Source organism: Aedes albopictus, chromosome 3, assembly GCF_035046485.1.
Source record: "Aedes albopictus strain Foshan chromosome 3, AalbF5, whole genome shotgun sequence".
NCBI classification, from domain to species: Eukaryota; Metazoa; Arthropoda; class Insecta; order Diptera; family Culicidae; genus Aedes; species Aedes albopictus.
The window spans coordinates 348,727,998-348,748,760 of record NC_085138.1 but is presented as its reverse complement, the minus strand read 5'-3'; the positions used below and the strand labels follow the sequence as shown (position 1 = coordinate 348,748,760).

General features: G+C 39.6%; 2 protein-coding genes across 5 annotated transcripts in view; one reads left to right on the top strand and one right to left on the bottom strand.

Moving 5' to 3' along the window:
* LOC109432643 (D-beta-hydroxybutyrate dehydrogenase, mitochondrial) overlaps positions 1-20,763 on the top strand; it is a 573,848-nt gene that overhangs the window by 70,521 nt on the left and 482,564 nt on the right. The window lies entirely within an intron of this gene.
* Positions 11,661-20,763, bottom strand: part of LOC115267705 (elongation of very long chain fatty acids protein 7) — a 236,149-nt gene continuing 227,046 nt past the window's right edge. For all 3 annotated transcript variants that reach the window (XM_029874857.2, XM_062855212.1, XM_029874856.2), the window contains 2 exons: positions 12,283-12,419; positions 11,661-12,211 (listed from right to left, as the gene is read on the bottom strand). In XM_029874857.2, the coding sequence (XP_029730717.1) occupies positions 11,909-12,211; positions 12,283-12,419 (440 nt within the window). In that variant the 3' untranslated portion in view covers positions 11,661-11,908. The remainder of the gene's footprint in view (positions 12,212-12,282; positions 12,420-20,763) is intronic.

The window sequence follows — 20,763 nt, the reverse complement described above, 5'->3', positions numbered from 1 at the left end:
CAGCAGACGAATTGAGCTGCAGCTTCAAAAACTAGAAGAGGAGAAGAAGTTTCATCAGCAGTATCTGGACCAGAAGTACAGTCTAATGTTGGAGTTGGACAGCGAATGTAGCAGTGAAGTACTGGACGAAAACGAGTTGGAGAAGATCGAGGACTGGATTGCCGCAACGGAAGGCTGCGTGGAAGAACCGGACTCCGGAGTTGATGCAGAGCTAACAATGGAAGGGCACAGGCAGGACAACGCAAACCCGCTCATTGAGCACATCGCTCGAAGGGCAGATCAGCTAGATACGCAGGCCTCCAATGTTAACGAACTTCAACGTGCAACAGCAAGAAACATCGGAAATCGTCAGATAAGACCAGCAGCGCCTGTAACTGGCAACCCGAACGACATCAGAGCAGCCCCGGTTGGTATCCACGGTCAAGGCCGAGCAGCATACGTTCTTCCAGATCACAACATGAGAAGAGCGTCTGCAACGAATAACTTTTTACCTCAACAAGGCTCAACGCCAATGCGCCAGACAGTGCGCGAACATGATCCAACGATTTTTGACCCGGTAGGCAATGAAACGGTTTGTATACTCAACCGAAGTCAGCTGGCGGCACGCCAGGCGGTCTCAAGAGATCTCCCAGAATTCAGCGGCAATTCCGAAGACTGGCCCCTCTTTCTTTCCGTCTTCAATACGTCGACCCAGATGTGTGGGTTCTCACCCGAGGAGAATATGTTGAGACTGCGGAAATGCTTGAAGGATAGGGCGCTGGAAGCTGTGAGATGTCGCCTACTACACCCATCTAACGTGGACGGCGTAATAGCAACTCTCAAAATGCTGTACGGAAGACCAGAGGCTATAATCCAGTCTATAATCAAGAAGGTTAGAGCCCTACCGGCTCCTAATATGGAAAAATTGGAAACCGTTGTCAACTTCGCCCTCGCAGTGGAAAACCTTGTAGCCACCATGCAAGCCTGTCAGATCGGAGACTTCGTGTACAATGCTTCATTGCGACTGGAGCTAGTGGATCGCCTCCCACCAACACTAAAACTGGACTGGGCAAAATGTGTTCGCAACAACCCGGCACCCAACCTTATCGACTTTAGCAGCTGGCTGTACAATACAGCAGAAGATGCCAGCGCAGTCATGGTCTCTCCGTCAACAGGACCTCGGCCCCGCAGTACCAAAAAGGAAGGTTTCCTGAACCACCATTCGGAGACCAGCCCTGACGTCTCACGCAGACAATGCGTGAAGTCAGCTACAGAAACTTCAACCAAGAGCGAAGCATCTAGAACCTGCATCGTGTGCAAGGGAACCTGCTCGTCGCTGCACAATTGTAAACGTTTCAACGAGTTCAGTTTTGACTCGAAATGGGTGACTATCAAGGAGCACAAGTTGTGTCGCAAATGCCTCCGGAAACATAACGGAAACTGTAGATTGAAGCAGCCATGCGGAGTCAATGGCTGCACCTATCTACATCATCCACTTCTCCACGGAACCAGGCACGCTAGCGGCGAATCCAACGGCTCGCAACAGGATCCACCCCGAGTTGAAACCACCAGTGTCAACGTACATCAAGGACAGTCAGATTTCCTGTTCCGCATCTTCCCGGTTACCCTACATGGTCCGCATAAGACAATACGAACGTACGCATTTGTCGACGACGGTTCAGAATTGACACTGATCGAACAGAGCCTTGCGGATGAGCTCGGCGTGGAGGGAACCAACATCCCTCTGTGCTTGAAGTGGACCGGGGATACATGTCGGATAGAAAAATCATCGCAGCAAATAGGACTTCAAATATCTGCCGTACGAAATCCGGAGAAAAGGTTCAGTCTTTCTGATGTACGCACAGTAGGAAACCTGAAAATTCGACCGCAAACGCTGCGGGCATCCGAATTGCAAGAACGATATCCTCATCTAGCGGGAATACCGTTGGAATCGTATAGCAACATCAGTCCAGGACTTCTGATAGGACTTGACAACGCCGCACTAGGACACGTGACCAAAAGTCGCGAAGGAAATCTTAACGAACCTATCGCCGTCAAAACACGACTCGGATGGACAGTGTATGGCTGCTGCTCGACCGACACCAAGCGGATTCACCATGTCAACCATCATAGTGTTGAGGCTTGTCACTGCAACGCAAGCAACGAAGATCTTCACTTGGCAATGAAGCAGTATTTCGCTCTGGACAGCCTCGGCGTTACCATTCCATCCAAACAGTTGTTGTCGTCGGAGGATCAGAGAGCCCGAACCCTACTGCAAACTCTCACAATACCCAAGGAAGGTCGCTACGAATGTGGCCTGTTATGGAAGTATGACAACGTTAGACTACCGGACTCGAAGCAAATGGCCTTAAACCGTTGGAAGTGTTTGGATCGTCGCCTGATGAAGGACTCGTCTCTAGCCGAAGTTCTCAGGCTCAAAATTGGAGAGTACATCGCGAAAGGCTACATCAGCAAACTATCTACGGAAGAACTTATGACTCCACGGCCTCGCGTATGGTATTTACCGATGTTTCCAGTCTGGAATCCCAACAAGCCGGGTAAAACAAGACTGGTTTGGGACGCCGCCGCGACTGCTCATGGTGTATCCCTAAATTCCGTTCTACTGAAGGGCCCAGACCAACTAGCATCGCTTCTTACGATTCTCATCAAGTTCCGTGAGTTCAAGATAGCAGTTTGCGCCGATCTTCGGGAAATGTACCACCAGGTACTGATGCGCGAGGATGACCAACATTGTCAGCGCTTCTTTTGGAAAGACAATGACACAGATCCTGAACCAAGCGTTTACGTCATGAAGGTGCAGTCATTCGGCGCCTGCTGTTCGCCCAGTATCGCACAACACGTTAAAAATCACAACGCCGAACAATTCAAGCAAGAAAGCCCAGCCGCTGTTGAAGCTATTACCGACTGTCACTACGTGGACGATATGCTTATGAGTGTGGAGACGGAAGAGGAAGCCGTGCAGGTGTCTACAGATGTTAGAGAGATCCACAAGAAGGGCGGCTTTGAAATGCACAACTGGTTGTCAAACTCGCCGCAGGTTCTACAAATTCTGAATGAACCAACAACGAAGGAAAAGGACTTCAGCATCGGTCAGGATACCATGGCCGAGAAAGTTCTCGGTATGTGGTGGGAAACCCACTCGGACTGTTTCACCTACAAGCTTTCTTCACGCCTAGATTCTGGGCTGTTATCCGGGGAGCGCCGTCCTACCAAACGCGAAGTATTACGCACGCTGATGATGCTGTACGACCCTTTAGGGTTGATCGCCCACTTCACGATGTTCTTGAAAGTATTGCTTCAAGAAATCTGGAGGACTTCAGTAGACTGGGACGATAAGATAGAAGATGCGCAGTTTGCGAAATGGCTTACGTGGTTGAAGGCGTTACCACATATAGCGGACATCAAAATTCCACGTTGCTACCGAATTAAAACCTCGTTGGCTGACAGCGTCGAGATTCAGCTCCACACCTTCATGGACGCCAGCGAAAACGGATTTGCCGCCATAGTGTATTTAAGGTTCCATGATACGAAGACGATCGAGTGTTCACTAGTTGGTGCGAAAACAAGAGTCGCGCCATTAAAGTTCCTGTCAATCCCACGCTCTGAGTTACAGTCTTGTATTCTCGGTGTAAGGCTAAGTGAAACCATCCTGCAGTCGCTCTCCGTTAAGGTATCAAAGAGATTTTTCTGGACCGACTCTAGAGACGTGTTATGCTGGCTAAACTCAGACCACCGACGATATAGCCAGTTCGTTGCTCACCGTGTCAGCGAGATTCTGGAAGTGTCAAACACAGATGAATGGCACTGGATACCAACCAAACACAACGTAGCCGATGACGGTACCAAATGGAAGCAGACGATCAACTTAAGCTCTTCATGCCGATGGTTTACAGGGCCCGATTTCCTCCGTAAGCCACCAGATACATGGCCTGGGACTGCACTCTCTATCGGCACCACTGAAGAGGAACTTAGACCACATCTGCTAACGCACGTTCAATCTGAGGATCCAATCGTCAAACCGCAAAATTTCTCGCAGTGGCCTAAATTGTTGAGAAGGATTGCGTATCTGTACAGGTGCGTCGACAGCTGGAGAGCCCGTGTTCATAAGATACCGTTAACTCAAGGATCTTTAACCCAGCCAGAGCTTGCCAAGGCCGAGCGCTACTTGTATCGTCTGGCGCAAGCAAACGCGTACTCCGAGGAAGTAACCGCTCTCTTGACGAATACTGCTACAAAAACTCGAAAACAAGTCGCGAACCATAGCTCGATTCGCCGACTGAGCCCTTTTCTAGACGAGCATGGAATCCTCAGAGTTCGTGGGCGCACCAGCGCCTGTAAGTTCATTGACTACAACGCAGTGAACCCTATTATACTACCACATCAAGGGCACATTACGAAACTAATTGTGGCGGACTTTCATCGCAGGTTTCTGCATCAAAATCACGCTACGACGATGAATGAAATCCGCCAACAGTTCCACGTTACGCGACTCAAAAGTGTCTACCGTACCGTTCGCAGAGAGTGCCAGCAATGCCGTAACGATCAAGCAGCCCCGCAACCGCCCGCCATGGGGGACCTGCCACCATCGCGTCTAGCCGCCTTCAGTCTTCCGTTTGTCTACATGGGGGTGGATTACTTCGGCCCACTGATGGTTGGGGTCGGCCGCCGCACCGAGAAGAGATGGGGTGTCCTGGGAACATGCCTGACGACTCGCGCCATTTGCATAGAGATTGCCCACACTTTAACCACCGATTCTTGCGTTATGGCTTTACGGAATATCATGGTACGGAGGGGGGTTCCAGCGCTCATCTATAGCGACCGAGGAACGAATTTCCAAGGCGCCAGCAAAGAAGTGCAACAAGAAATGTACAACCTACAAGAGCGTCTCGTAGCAGCATTCACTACATCCAAAACAGAGTGGGTCTTTATCCCACCAGCTTCCCCCCACATGGGAGGAGCATGGGAACGGATGATTCGAACGGTCAAACAAAATCTGAACAAACTGCTTCCTAATCGATTTCCAAGTGACGAAGTTTTGAGGAACACCATGATGGAAGTAGAAAATATAGTCAACTCCCGTCCTCTGACTGAAATTCCCCTCGACAATGACCAGTCACCTGTTCTGACTCCGAATCACTTCCTGGTGGGGTCACAGAACGGACTAAAACCACGAATTCCGTTTGATGACAGTCCGGTAGCCCTGAAATACGGTTGGCAACACTCTCAAGTGATGGCTAACAGATACTGGAAGCAATGGCTTCGCGATTACCTGCCAACGATAACACGAAGGAGCAAATGGTTCAGCAATGTAAAGCCGATTGAAGTGGACGACATTGTGATCGTTGTGGACCCTCAGCTGCCACGTAACCAGTGGCCAAAAGGACGGGTGATCGGAGTCACTACATCCGCAGACGGCCAAGTGAGAAGCGCTACGGTGCAGACATCCAATGGAGGCATCTATGAGCGTCCAGCTGTGAAGCTCGCGGTGCTCGACGTTGGCGTTTTGAGGAATAAAGCTACGGAGGATCCTACGTCTATTCCAGGGGGGGAATGTTAGTAGCGCCTAGTCGATCTGCGAGCCCCTCGGACGATATAGACACACCCATGCACCAGCCGAAGGATCGTCAGATACGAAGGTTGGATAAAAGAATCTGACAGCAGTGGATGGCAGAAAGGCATCAGAGATCATAGTGAAAAGTTGTTTTGATACTCCGATTATATCTATTGTTTTTTCTTAAAACTAAACTTAAAACTAAACTTTGTGCTTAAATTAGGTAAATTGGTTGCAAGTGGCTAAAGTTCGGCTTAATCTAAACTAAAAACTATGAATTTACTTAATGATATAGGTCACATGCAATATTAACGTTCTACTGGTTGCTCTACGACTCGGTCAAATTGAAGATACGATAACCTATTGTTTGAGCCGATGCTAGGGTAAGCGACTCACCCATATTGAATTTAATTCTTTTTCTAAAGTTTGCCACTCGTTATGCAGATAGCTAATAGAATATTTGAGAATATTGTAAATCGTGAAATTACCAGACGTATGAGGCATATGTGAATCACCAAATGTAGGTAACACGAACTAATTATCCTCAGTCTCATCTAACTCTGATTATCCTTCCTAGGAATTTATAATTTATCATATTCCAATTCACCACGGGAAATAAATTAATGAATTCACCGATTCGCGTTTCGATTCTTCGATAACAAGAGCATTTGCTGGAAGAATACTTAGAGGAACTACTGTAGGAATTTCTTGCGATAATTTCTGAAGAAGACCAGGAGCGATTCCTTGACCAATTCCCAGAGAAATTGCTGGATGAATTTTTGAAGAAATTCTTGGAGTAATTCCTGGAGGAGATCCTGGATAAATTTTTGGATAAAATCCTGGAAGAATTTCTGAAGAAATTCCTGGAGGTTTTCCTTTGAAAATTGCTGGAGGAATCCGTGCAGAAATTCCTGGAGGAATCTCTGCAGGAATCCAAGGAGGAATCCCTGAAAGAATGCCTGGAAAAAATCCTGGAAGAATGCCTAGTAGAATTCCTGGTGGAGTTCTTGAAGGATTCCCTGAAATAATTCATGGAGAAATCTTTGGAGGAATTCCTGTAGGAGTATTTGGAATTTTTTTGGAGGAATCCGTTATTTTTTTTGCAGGAATTCCTGGTGAAATTCTTGGAAGAATCCAGGAAGCAATTACTGGAGGAATCTCTGGAGGAATGTCTGGAAAAAGTCCTGAATGAATGCATTGTGGAAACCTTGGATGAATCTTGTAGGAATTCTTGGAAGGATCCCTGGATGATATCCTATCTGGAATGCCTGCAGGAATTTCTGAAAGAATCTTCAGGGGAAGTCCTGGAGAATCTTCTAGGATAATTTCTAGCGGAATTTCTGGAGAAATCTCTAGTTGAATTCCTTGAGGAATTTTTAGACAAATCCCTGCAAGAATTCTCAGAGGAATCCATGGAAAAATCCCTGAAGAAATTCATGGATAAATCTATTGAGGAAATTGTAATGGAATACCAGAAATAATTCCTGCAGAAATAGCAAGATGGAATTCTTGGAATTCTGGAGAAAAGAGTTCCTGAAGAAACTCCAGAAGGAATCCCGGAAGCCATTTCAAGAGGAATTAATGAGGGAATTCCTGAACAGTTCCTGGAAAAGTACTGAATCAATTCCTGGCAGAGTTCCTTAAAAAATACAAGGAGGAATCCCTGGAGGAATCATAAGAAGAGTTCCTGGTAGAATCTTTGAAGATTTTTTTAAAATTAGTTGTTCCAGAAAGAATCACAGAAAGAATTCCCAAATTAAGCCCTTTAGAGGAATCCCTGGAGGATATCCTAAAAGAATGACTGTAGGGATTAACTGAGGAATCTCTAGACAAACTCCTGGAGGAATTTACAGAAAAATTCCTGCAAGAATTTGTGGAGGAATCTCTAGAGGCATTTCTGAAGGAAACCCTGGATGAATTTTTAGGGGATTCCCAGCAGCAGTTCCCAGAGGAATCCCTGGAATTATTCCTGAAGGAATCTCTGAAAAAAAAATCGTGGAGGAATCCCAGGAAGAAATTGCTGGTGGAATCCTTGGAGAAATCCTGAAGAAATTCTAAGAAGAGTTCGTGGAGGAACTCCTTAAGAAATCCCTGTAGCATTTCCTGAAGAAACCCCAGGAGGAATCCTAGAAGCAATTCCAGGAATTGCCTTAACAGTCCCTGGAGAAGGTTTTGAATTAATTCCTAGAGTAGTTTCTGAAAGAATTCCAAAACAAAAGAACTCCTGAAGGAATTCTAAAAAGTGTTCTTGGGGGAATTTTTGGAGCAATTTTTAAAATAATCCCTAGAGTTGTTCCTGAAAGAAACAGAGAAGATATTCCCGGATGATTCCTTGGAGAAATTTTCGAGGAATCCCGGAAGCAATCCCATGAGGAATTTCTTAGGAAATCCCAGGAAAGCTTTCTGAACAAATTACTGGAAGATTCAAGTGTAGAATTAGCTAAGAGTTAAAATACATGTTAATAAAAACAAACAAAAACTGGAAGAGCTTCTGTAGGAAAAAAATTGAAGGAATCCATGTCTGCAATAATTTTTAGACGTATTGTTGGAATCTTTGGATGGACTCCCAGAATAATGTTTTAAGGAACTCCTGAATTAATTTTTAGCTAATCTCTGGTAAAATTTCTATGTTAGGGTTTCTGGAAGATATTCCTGCTGAAATACTTGGAACTATTCCAGATTGAATTATTGGATCAATCTCTTGTGGAATTCTTGAACAAATATATGGAGAAATCCATGAAGAAATCTCTGAAGGAACACTTGCAGAAATACCCAAAAGAATTTCTGTTGACATTACTTTGGGAATCCCTGGAGGAATACTTGAAAATGCACTGGAACAATCACTGGAGAAACCTCTTAAAATATTCCAAGAGAAAATCCCGGAGGAATTCTCTGGAGCAATTCCTGCTGGAGTCACTGAAGAAAGCTATGAAAAAAATCCTGGAGAAGTTCGTCGATACATCCTTACAGAAGTATCTGTAAAAAATTCTGAAGGAATCGTAGGAGGAATTCTTTAAGCATTTCTTGGAACAAACTCTAAAAAAAACTATTTGACTTTGCAAGATGCCCATGGAAGAATTCACGGTGGAGAAACATCTGGAGAAGTCCCTTGAGGAATTTCTAGAAGAATCCCTGGAGAAGTTCCTGAATAAATGCCTAAAGGAATTTCTGGAGAAAGAATTCGTAAAGAAATCCCAGGTATTTTACTCTTAGCATCTCGTTTGGTTGAATTGAATACTAGTGAAAATTCGTGTAGCAGTAGCGCATAACTGCACTATATGGCAGCATATGTTCTACAAAGTCCTTCTTTCTTCCTACCGTAACCGGTTCCAGCATATCTGCAAAAAATTTGGCATGCTGTTTTTGTATGCCATGTACAAACACCACAAAATTTAGTCATTCAACCAAGCTTATTTTTTGATAAAATTATATGATAAGATTGAAGTGGTTTTCTTGGCGAAATTTCCTGGGGTTCTCGAGTAAAAATGGTTTGACCATTGTAGATAAAAACCCAAATAATTAGAATAGTTTATTTTTTAAATATTTTTTTCTGGAGCTCCTAATTATTGATAATCTTTGAGTTGGCTTGATTTAAAAAAATCTGGTAATTTTGCGGCCATCTATGTGGTCCATTCCAAAAAACTCTTGATAATCACGAAGGGGCCCCACATACCTATCAGCAGTTCTGCGAAGTGTTGAACTTTTGCTATTTAAAGAACTTTATTCAAGTGTTAGAAGAACTTTATACTAGTGTTAGAAACCTTTCTTGATTTGGAGGCCCCCTGAATTCGGAGGCCCGGTGCGGACCGCACCCATCGCACCCGCCTTGCTACGCCACTGTGCGTGAAAATGGTTCCGGGTCATTTGGCCGAACGCCACTTGGCCGAAAAATGAATGATGAACTCAAGTAACCATGACATTATTTCCCGTCTCAGTATATCTCAAAAGAACAGCCTATGATTCAAAGAAGGAAAAATCCTTGATAAAATTTCGGCAGTTTCAACGCCAACTAATTCATGAATATCAAAACTAGAAAGAATAGAATAGCCTATTACTAAAAGAAGGAAATACTTCTGATGATCGTATTGGCAGTTAGAATGTCAAAAACTTCCTTCAAATTCTTTTGATCATGTTTCGGTCAAACGACATTCGGCCAAATGGCCAGAAACCCGTGAAAATAAGGGAAGGTTTGATTTTTTTTATAAAAGTATGTTCACATATTTTTAAAATTCACTTTTTACGTCATGTATAGTATTAATATATTAAATATGGTTAAAATCAGCTTGAGAACATGAAAAAATAGTACTCATTATCAAAGTTATAAAAAATTCTATAAAACGTGTTTTTCTTTAAAGAGGCTTGCCGTGACTATGATTACAGTCCAACGGCTCAACTGATAGCGCAAACCCAAAACAAAAACAGTACTAAAGGACTTTGTGGTGTCCTTGAACAATCGGAATAACAAAAAAAGGTTTTATTTTGCAAACGAGAACGATTTTTCTGAAAAAAGTCACTTTTTTTCAAATGAATAAAAAATCATAACGCTGGTATGATTATTTTTTCGAAAAATATTGATCGTTCAAGGACACGACACATAAATAGCGAACACTCAAAAAAAAAAAAAGTTTGGTTGAAATCGGTTGAGAACTGATTCCGCAATCGTAATCACCGCATCGAAGTTTTTGGGAAAACACGATTCCGAGATAATCGCGTGTAAAGTAGAGCGAAATGGCAAATGAAGGGCAAATTTCACCATTAAAATAGAATGTTTGACTGGCAAAATTTGCGATTAGTTTGTTTGAAATAAGAGTTAAAATAACATAAATAGTAACCAAATTTCTATGGCATAACAACTAAAGAATAACTGATTTTGCTATTGTAATGCCAAAATAATAGCAAAAATATTGTCAAAATAATAACATATTTTAATATGATAATAAATTATGTTATTGTTTTGATATTATGGCTGATAGTTTGATAGTAATATTTGTTTTTATTATGTTATTCAATAATAACTCGTCAATTATAAGTTTTACAATGATAGCATGTTTTGTTATTTGTTTGTCATCCTGAGCTATTCATATAAAACTGAAGAATTGCAAATTTAGATATGATGACAAAATATGTTATTATTTAGTTATTGGTTTGTTATTCACCTGTACCCGGGAATAAACCAATAACTGTAGAAAAACATATATTGTCATCATATCTTAATTTACAATTCATTAGTTTTATTGTAAAACTTGTAATTGGTAAGTTATTATTAAATAGTATAATAACAAAATAATAACAAATATTACTATCATACTATCAGCCATAATATCAAAACAAAAACATAATTTACCATAATATTAAAATATGTTATTATTTTGACATTCTTTTTGCTATTATTTTGTTATTACAGTAGCAGATTCAGATATTCTTTAGTTGTTATGCCAGAAATTAAGTTATTATTTTTGTTATATTAACTCTTATTTCAAACAAACTAAGATAAAATTTTGCCATTCAAACATTTGCTAAAATTTGGTAAAATTTGCTTTTCATTTGCATTTCGCTGTACCCGGGTACGCGTTCATAAGGGAGCGAGGCGCAAAACGCTATATCTTTGCTTCTACTGCTAGGATCTCTATGAAAACTTGACAGAGGATTATTGAGAACCCATACTTTAAGACAAAAGAATAATAAAAATCATTATTTCTCTTGACCTCAACATATATAACCCCTTAAGTTACAGGTGATTGGAAGTTGTGATCTTCTCAGCTTCTATTAAATACTTTCGTTAGTTTTTTTGTCATCAAAAACCTGAAAAAACGCAAATAATAGTAATGTTACAATCGATTGGTTTCTAAGGAATCTCCACAGTTATTAACCGAGAGCTTGATGTGCCAATGACCATTGTACATGTGTTTATCGCGTGGCAGCCACGAATATACTCTATGTCCAAGGAGGTCAAGGTCCTTTAAGAAAAGTCCTTGATCTGACCTGGATACGAATACGTCACCGTCAGCATTGTCTTGCTGAACACCCGCGCTTTTACGGCTTAGAATCTCTGCTTCGTAAAAGAAACCAACATGGGAATTCTTCAAACAAAATGATACAACCCATCACATATTGTCGGTATTTAAATATATTCAATAATCTAGAGTCGGCTTTTCCTAATAGAAAAAAATGTACAATTAAAAAACAGAGTCAGTGGAAAGATAAGAAAGCTTCACGGGATCTTACAAAAGTCAAACATTAACTCCTATCACTAGTATCGACGCATCTCCGCGCGGTCATCGGACTCCCGAGAAGCCCTCCGATATTCGCTTCCGCCATGACCCTCTAATTCGATGATCGATCTCCTGCTTGTTCCGGTTACAGATCTTTCTTGTGGTGCTGCCCGCCGTTGGCCATGACCGGTAGTGGAGCCGTCCGACTGTCCGATTCCTCCACCGGTGACGACACTTCCTTTGGTTTGCAGTCCGCTTGGTTGTTGTTGACTTCGGTGACGCGTCGACCGGACGACTTCCGCAGGTAGCTTCGCACGTAGAACGTACTGAACATGTAGATGAACAGACCGGCATTCAGCGTGAGCAGGGCCGCGATCGGTTTCGGGTAGGCGCACGTTGGCTGGAACTGCACTTGCAGCGTGTGATAGAACACGATTATGAACTGGATCTGGAAGAAGGGAGGGGTGTTAGTTCGATGTGACAAAAGTAGAAAGAAGAAAAGGAAAAAAAAGGTCTTACAATCTGCATCACGGTAAGGTAGCGCTTCCACCAGAGGTACTGCTGCACTTTGGGTCCCATCGCAGCCAGCATGTAGTAAGCGTACATGCACACGTGGATGAACGAGTTGATGACGCCCAGCAGAGTTCCATGGCCACCTGGAAAACGGAACAAGAAAAAAAGGTCAAAATTTAGTTTTGATCGGTTCACTTTTAGAACTACTTTCTGGTTCTCCAGTGTAAGAAAGAAAACGAGTTTTTGCTTCCGTGCCAGTGACAACTTTGTCAATTTTCTTTTGGAAGTACTTCCAGAATCGGACACACTAAGTTGGTTTTGAAAACCGGTTCCAATGGAACGGGATTGAATCAATTTTGGAATGCGGTTGTGCAGCCACAAGAAAAATCCCCCTCTGACATGCAAACGAGTATTTTTGAAAATGAGTTGGTGGCGTTGTTTAACCAAAATAGCATTGAATTTGTTTGAACGTAATATCTTGAGTCTACAGATCATCACAGCAGGAAGACCCTACAATTAATTGCTTCTTGAGATGAATTTGTTAAATGTCAACTTCTCCATCTTTTTTTTGGCGTAACGTCTTCACTGAGGCGTAACGTCTTTCTCGGCTGTCTTCCACAAAAATATTTCCATTACGAAAAGTTCCTGAACCGACCGGAAATCTAACCCGTTACCGTCAGCATGCTCTTGCATGATACGAGTATCATGCGTTTACAGCATTGGTTATGTGGATTCATGTCAAACTATGAAACACTAAAGTCTAGTAATCATCATGGTTTTCATAGATGAAAAAAAAAAAAACAAACAATATTACTTATAAATTTAGGCTGTGGTGTCACGGAGGTTATTCACTGAGTAACCAGCTGTAGAGATAAAAATGTTTTTCTCCATTATGAGAGCCCTTGCCAATATAAGAATAATAACCTATGTATTTTTTTTATATTTTGCGCTCCCATACATTAAAGAAAATAAGCAATTGTTTTCGCCCTACTGAATATAAGAAACTCGCCTATGTGATTTTTTAAATATTTTTGCACCCACATAAGAAAAACTTCCTTTCTGATACTTACTTTTTCGTTTTCGCTCCCATTCGTTGTTATCAAAAGCAGATTTGTGATTTTGGAAGGACGGAAGAGTCTCTTATTTACGCCCTTATAAACATAAGAAAAGTAACCTGTGTCATTTTGAAAATATCGTGCTTCCCCAAATTGTAAGAAAAATCACCTTCCTCATACTGGGGAATTTTTTATTCGTTCTCCAGAAATTTCTTCAAGAATATCTCTAGAAAAACTTCCGTGGATTTCCTCGAAAATTCCTCCATAGAGTCCTTCTCAAATCCATACTAGAATTATTTCAGAAATTAAAAAAAAATAGAAAAAAAATCAAAAGTTTAGAATTCCACCAGAAATTTCCCCAAGGATTTCTTAAAAATAATTTTCCACAGACTACTTTAAAGATATTTCAAATGATTCCAATTCTTCAAGGGATTCCTTAAGACATTTTCCTGGGCATTCCTTCAGATATTCTTAATGTAATTCCTCTATAAGTTGCCCAAGTATTGCTTTAAGAAATCTTGTATGGATTCCTTCCAACAACTGTTCAATGGATACTTTCAGAAATTAATCCAGGAATTCGATCTCAAATCTATCAAGATTTCTTTTAGAATTCTTTTTTCAGGATATTTTCAGATGTTCTCACAAAAATTTAACCGAGATTTTCTTTCTATAGGTATTTTTCCATAAATTCCGTTAGGTTTTTTTTTTCGAAAATTATCCGCAGATTCCTTGAAAAACTCAAACAAATTAGATAAGGAATTGCACTCTAGCCAATTTATTGAAATGTTTTGCATGAATGTGTCCAGTAATTTCTTCTGGCAATCATCCAGAAAATTTAGAGTTCATACAGAGATTCTTACAGGATTTCTACTAGAAATTTATCCGGAACTTTCTCTAAGGAAAACTCTGAGAATCTCTCCACAGATTCTTTAAGAAATTTAATCTGCAAAATTTCATGGAATTTTTTACAAGAATTTCTTTAGAATCATCTCAAGAGTTATTTTTAAGTTTCTAAAGATAGAAGATACAAGAATTCCTTCAGAAATACGTCCACAGATTGTTCCAAGAATAATTTCAGAAAATCTTCCTTCAAGAAGCGATTCTTTCAAGAATTTCCCTGGGATTTCTTAATATATTCCTCTAGAGATTCATTCAAGAGTACTACCTGAGATGTCTATAGGGATTCCAGGGGAGATTTATCAGAAAATTTCTTCTGGAATTCTTTCAGAAATACCTTGGGCATAGATATCTTCGTGCCTAGACGTGTGCGCTGAAGCACATTCCACCGGCGGCGGCGTATATAATAATTTAGTCGCATGCCTATTCTATGGATATTCCTAAAACTCGTTAAAGACAAATGCTGTCATGGTAAAGTCAGAGCTGATAACCGAAGTTTCACAAATTCCAGTGCCCCATATACTAACGCGCCCTCAAGGAAATTACTTCAATATTGAACCTTATGCACATTATTTGGAATTTCTTTATCAGGACGATATTATTTAGTTATTAAGTGAAATACAGGGGATGGCCAAAATGTTTGGGATAGGCAACTTTTTTTTCTCTAACAAAAAAGTTCAACATGCTATAACTTTTCATAGAGTGCATCAAAAAATCTCAAATTTTGACTGTTTGTCAACCTATTATATGTGCATCATCGGTACATATTTGGGCTCCATTGATTAATGTTTCGCAAAGTTGGAACCGTTTGGGTAAAACACTATTTTTTAGACAACTCATTTTTGAGCTGTCATATCTCGGAAACCAGTGAACCGAATTGAATGAAATTTTGAACGTACACTAACAATATGTAAATGCTTCACAAACTATTAAAACATAGGTACTTTTCAAACGTTAAAAAAAGTTGTCATGGATTGACACTTTTTGGATTTTCCACGAAAAAATGTAATTTTTTTACATCAATGTCAATAAATTTTAGTGTTGATATCCAAAGATTTTCCACTTCTGTTTTTAAGTTATCTCTAATCAGATATATTAGAGCCTATTTAGATTGAAGGAAGAACACATTTAGTAATTTTGGTGTGGTATTGTAAATTTGACTTATTTTCCTCTATATGGGTAAAAATTTCAAGCCGGTATAACTTAATTGGCCATTAGAAAATATAACATTTTATAACGTCGTATTAAGTATCAATATATTGTTGATAAACGTTAAAAAATTCATTCGATTCGGTTCACTGGTTTCCTAAATATGACAGTTCAAAAATTAGTTGTCTAAATAATAGTGTTTTACCAGAACGGTTATAACTTCGCGAAAAATTAATCAATCAAGCCCAAATTTTTACCAATGGTGCACATATAATAGGTTGACAAACAGTCAAAATTTGAGATTTTTTGATGCACTCTATGAAAAGTTACAGCATGTTGATTTTTTTTGTGGGAGAAAAAAAATTGCCTATCCCAAACATTTTGGCCATCCCCTGTACTAATTCATGGACCAATGTGTCGACCAGTTATTCCTCAAGAGATTCTTAAAAAACATTCTCCAGAGGTTCCCCCGAGTATTCATCCTTGTGAAATGCAGTGCATTCTCCAGATTTCTAGGCATTCCTTAAGAGATGCCTTCGAAAAATTCAATTTCTTTAGAAACATATTTTAGTGATTCTTTCAAAAAATCTTCTAGATTTGTTTGAATTTCTGCTGGATTTCCTCCGAAAATTCTTCTAGTGATTATTTAAGAAAATGTTTCAGAGATTTTTGTCCTCTTACACCTTTAGACATTTTGCAAGAAATTATTTTAAAAACTCCTCGAGAAGGATCTCCAGCTGTTCTTCCAGGTTTGCTTTGAAACTTCCTCCAAGAATCGCTTCAGATGTATTTAGGGATTTATTCAAGAACTCTCCAATACCTTTGCCTGCAGTTTCTGTCCGGATTCCCAAAGAAATTAATTCAATTATTCCTCTAGAATTTTTTCAGGGTTTACTTCAGAAATTCCTCAAGAGTGTCCTATAGAATTCTCCTCAGGGATTTTTTTTCAGACACTCCTCCAAGATTTTTTCCATGAATTCCTCCAAAAGTTTCTCATAATATTCTTCTACACATACCTCCAGAGCTATCTCAAGGGGTTCCTCCACGTATTCTCTACAGATTCCTGCAGAAACTCACCCAAAGATTACTGAAGGAATTGCTTTAAAATCTCTTTAGGAAATAGAATAGAATCATACAAACTGCAGAAGTATCTCCAGGAATAACTTTAGAGATTCCTGCAGAGAGTTTTAGAAAAAAATCTTCAGTATTTGTAATTTCATGTAGTGCTTTTGTACAACCCGTGAAAGAATTGCTAGAGGAATCTCTGAAGGATTCCCAGGAGATATTCATAAAGGGACCGCAGCAGCAGTATTACAAAGAAACCTTCTAGAAATTTCTTCAGTAATCCCTGGCAAAATTTTCCAAGAGATTCCTGTGTTCCGTTTGGAAAAACTTCCGGAAGAATCGCTAAAATTTTTTAGAATAGCTAAATTTTTGAAAAATAATTCATTGAAACTTTTCAGATGAATTCCCGTACTGACATTCACGAAAAAAAAACCATGAACTACTTAAGGAGTCTCTGGAAATATTTCTGGAGGAATTCCTGAAGAAGTTTAATAAGGAATCCGTGGAGGAACTTCTTAAGGAATCCTTGAAGGAATTTGTGAATAAATCTTCTGCCTATTTTCTCCAGAAATCTCTGGAGATATCTCTAAACAAATTCAAGGAGGAATATCTGAAAGATCTCCAGGGAAACTCCCGAAGAAATCCTAGAAGGTGTTCCTGATGATATTTCTTGTGTAATACTTGAAAAAAAAAATGCATGAGAAATCCTGGAACTGATTCAGTAATTTATTAAGAAACATTTAGAGGAATTCCTGGAGGAATCCCTTATCAAAACTCAAGGATAATCTAATAGAACACCCGCAGAAAGTCGTGAAAGGTTTTTTTAAGGAAATCCTGGAAGAATGTCTAGAGAAACATTTCTTTAAAGTATAATAGAAAGAAGTATAATAGAAAAATCTCATGACAAATTTTCCAAAGTAATTTCTGTAGCAGTTTCTAGGGGAGATTTCTAGAAAAATCCCTAAAGGCATCATTGGAAGAAATCCAGGAACAATTTCCGAGATAATACATGAAGGCATACACGGAGGAACTTCTGAAGGAATTCCTGTATGGATTCTCTGGAGGAATACCTACTTGGTTTCATTTATTGAGGAATTTCTGAAACAATTCTTGGATAAGGGGCCGTCCATATACCACGTGGACAGAAAATTCATAGTTTTTTACCCCCTCTCCCCTCTCCGTGGACAAGCGTGGACTTTTCATTGACCCCTACCCCCCTCCCCCTATGTCCACGTGGACATCCGAAAAAAATGTTTTTTTTTATATTTCTAAAATAAACGGAAAATTTATTTTAATTTTTTTTAATGTTTTTTTTCTTCGTAAACATTGCCTTAAATACCTTTAATTAATAACTTTATGAATAACAAATCTTCTATGGATTTATATAAAATACAAACAAAAAAAATAATCAAAAAAACAAGAAGAAAACTTTTTGAGTGACTTCATTTTAAAGTCTTTCTCAAAGAGAAACAAAATAGGTAGCTACAAGTTTTCAACATTGTTTTTAATTGAGCTTAATGTTTGTGGGAGTGTGGGCTCGATTCCCGCTCCAGTCGGTGAAAAATTTTCGTCAAACTGAGAATTTCCCACTGGATCATTGGGTGTTTCGTGTGATGTCCATCGCCTAATGTTAGTGATCGCTCAGTCTGTTCATTCTCTGGTGGAAGACGGTGTTTTATAAAATGTTTTGTTCTGTTAAGAATCTTATCTTAACTTAGGATAGAGAATTTTTTCTTAGATTTTTGTTGAGATAAGATTATATTTCTCAGTATCTTATAAAAACAAGAATAACAGCAACTTTTCAAAAATGCATAGAGTAGTTGGAACTAAATTATATTGCTGAGATTTATAGTTCAATAACCTGTGGAAACTTCTTAAATTTTAAAGGAAGCTCCAAAAAAGTGTTTGAGATAAACCTGCAAATCTTAACATATATTTTGAAACTTCGGGAAATCCACACAGAACTTCAATGAATACTTTCTGACTGAAACACCAACATTTACATGGTCTACACTCCATTTTATATTATTCCTCGATGAAAAAAGTAAGGAATTAGAAGTTGTGATAATTTAGAACAAATTAGTCGATGAGTCAATACCATGATTTTTTTTCCTTGAAGAAGTCACGTCCATCAAAAAATCAATGTATAATAATATAAAATGTAAAGAACTGTTATTGAAGAAAATTTCATCAACAAGGCGACATAATTTATTTCGTCTGTAAATCTTTGTTTTTGTTATTCTTATGTTAAGGTTGTCCACGCGGACATTTGACGAACCCCCACCCCCCTCTCCGTGGACAAGCGTGGACTTTCTTGAACCCCCTCCCCCCTCCAAGTTGGCCACGTGGTATATGGACGGCCCCTAAGTTTATGAAGGAGTTTCTGGAAATATGTTTAAAGAAAGACGTCTATTAATTCCCTCACGCTTTGAGGAGGGAGAGAAGCTTAGCAAAGTTTGACGTCCCGTACACAAATTTTAGAGGGCCCATATAAAAAGTTTGTCATAGGGGGACGGGGGGGTTGAAAATGGCCAAAGTTTGCCTGACGATTTTCATAGACTTTTTACCAATAGAGCAATTTGAGAAGGAATCCATAGAAGATTTTCAATAGAAATTCTTAGGAAAATTAATAGAGGAATCTCTGTAGAAATGTTTAAAGAAATCTCTGGAAGATTTTCTAATGGGAACTTGGGAGATATTTCTTAACGAATTGCTGGAGAGTTATCTTAATGCATCTATGGAAGCTATTTTTGTTAGAATATTTGGAAGATTATGTGGAAAAATCTCTGGATAATTTTATGTATTTCTAGAAAAAAACGCAGTAAGAGTGTTCGAAATCCGTGGATGGTTTTCTGAAAGAGTCCCCGAAGAAATTTCTGAAATAATCCATGTAAAAACTTCTTGAACAAGGAAGGTTTCATAGAAAAAATCTTGGTGATATTCCTGGAGGTTCCTCTAGAAGAAGGAGTTTCTAAAGAAACTCATGAAAAAGTTTCTGAAGGAATTTGAGGAAAATTACCTTAAAGGAATCTTTGATGGAATCTCTAGATGAATTTCTGAAAAAAAAATCCCGGTATTATATTGAATATTCAGAAGGTGTCACCAGTTAGCCTAATGATTAAGGCTATGGCTCGCCAATCTGGAGACGGCGAGTTCGATTCCCGTTCCGGTCAGGAATACTTTCTCGACTCCCTGGGCATAGTGTATCATTGTGCTTGCCTCACAATATACAAATTTATGCAATGGCAGGCAAAGAAAGCCATTCAACTAATAACTGTGAAAGTGCTCCAAGAGCACTAAGTTGAAAAGAGGCAGGTCAAGTTCCAGTAGGAACGTAAAGAAAAAAAATCAGTAGGATCGGGAGTCTAGTTACCTGTCGTTGGATAGGCGATATCAAGCCTCAACCACAGACAAACAAACGTAACACTCTGATAATTGTATACCGATTTAACGAGTTATTTAAAAATTGTATAGTTGAGTTTATAGATAAAATTTTATAGTTTATTTTATAGTTGACCCGTGGCGCTCGCATCGTTTTTGTTCGAGTTTGACGTTTGCCCACTATCGCTACCTACTTGAGGGTTGGCCAAACTCAGTCCATTTAGCATTGGGCGAATATGTTTCCGGGACAATGACTTGAATCGAAAATGTTTGAAGTGTTACGTCTGTTTGTGTGTACCTCAAACATTAGGCTAAGGGAAATTCAACCGGAAATATGCCGAGTGATTTGTAAAAAAGCGACCAAGAATACGAACGGAAATCCTCCAAGAATATCATACGTTAATTGCCATAAAAGTATTCCAAAGCGAGGATCTGCAAAGTATTGCAATAAGAAATGATGATTATAATAATGAAATCATATCCAAGTTTGCTAAAGATTCATAAAAGATCTCAACAAAAATACGACAAAATTTTACAAGAAAAAAATGCGAAGTGTTTAAAAATACCACTATTATTGCTATCAGGTGGTTCGTAAAGTGCTGGCGAGAAAAAAACATTTGTCGTTTTCGCATCGGCGTGAGAAATTTTGTTCGGCGGCGTGGAAAAATATGAACAGCGGCGTGCCGGGTAAATTTGACTGGTGGCGGCGGCGTGAAAAAAAAAACCACGGCGACGGCGGCGTGGAGCAGCGGCGCACACGTCTATCGTATGAAGGAAGAAGAAGAAAAAGAAGAAGAAGAGCTAAAATTTCAGAGGAGTGCTTCAGGAGGTTTCAGAAGGGTTCACACAAGCAACAAAGAAGACGCGGCGATTACTCTTTATCCCAACTGGTAGGTAACAGATAATGACATGATCTCGAAAATTTTTGTTGCAGATAAAA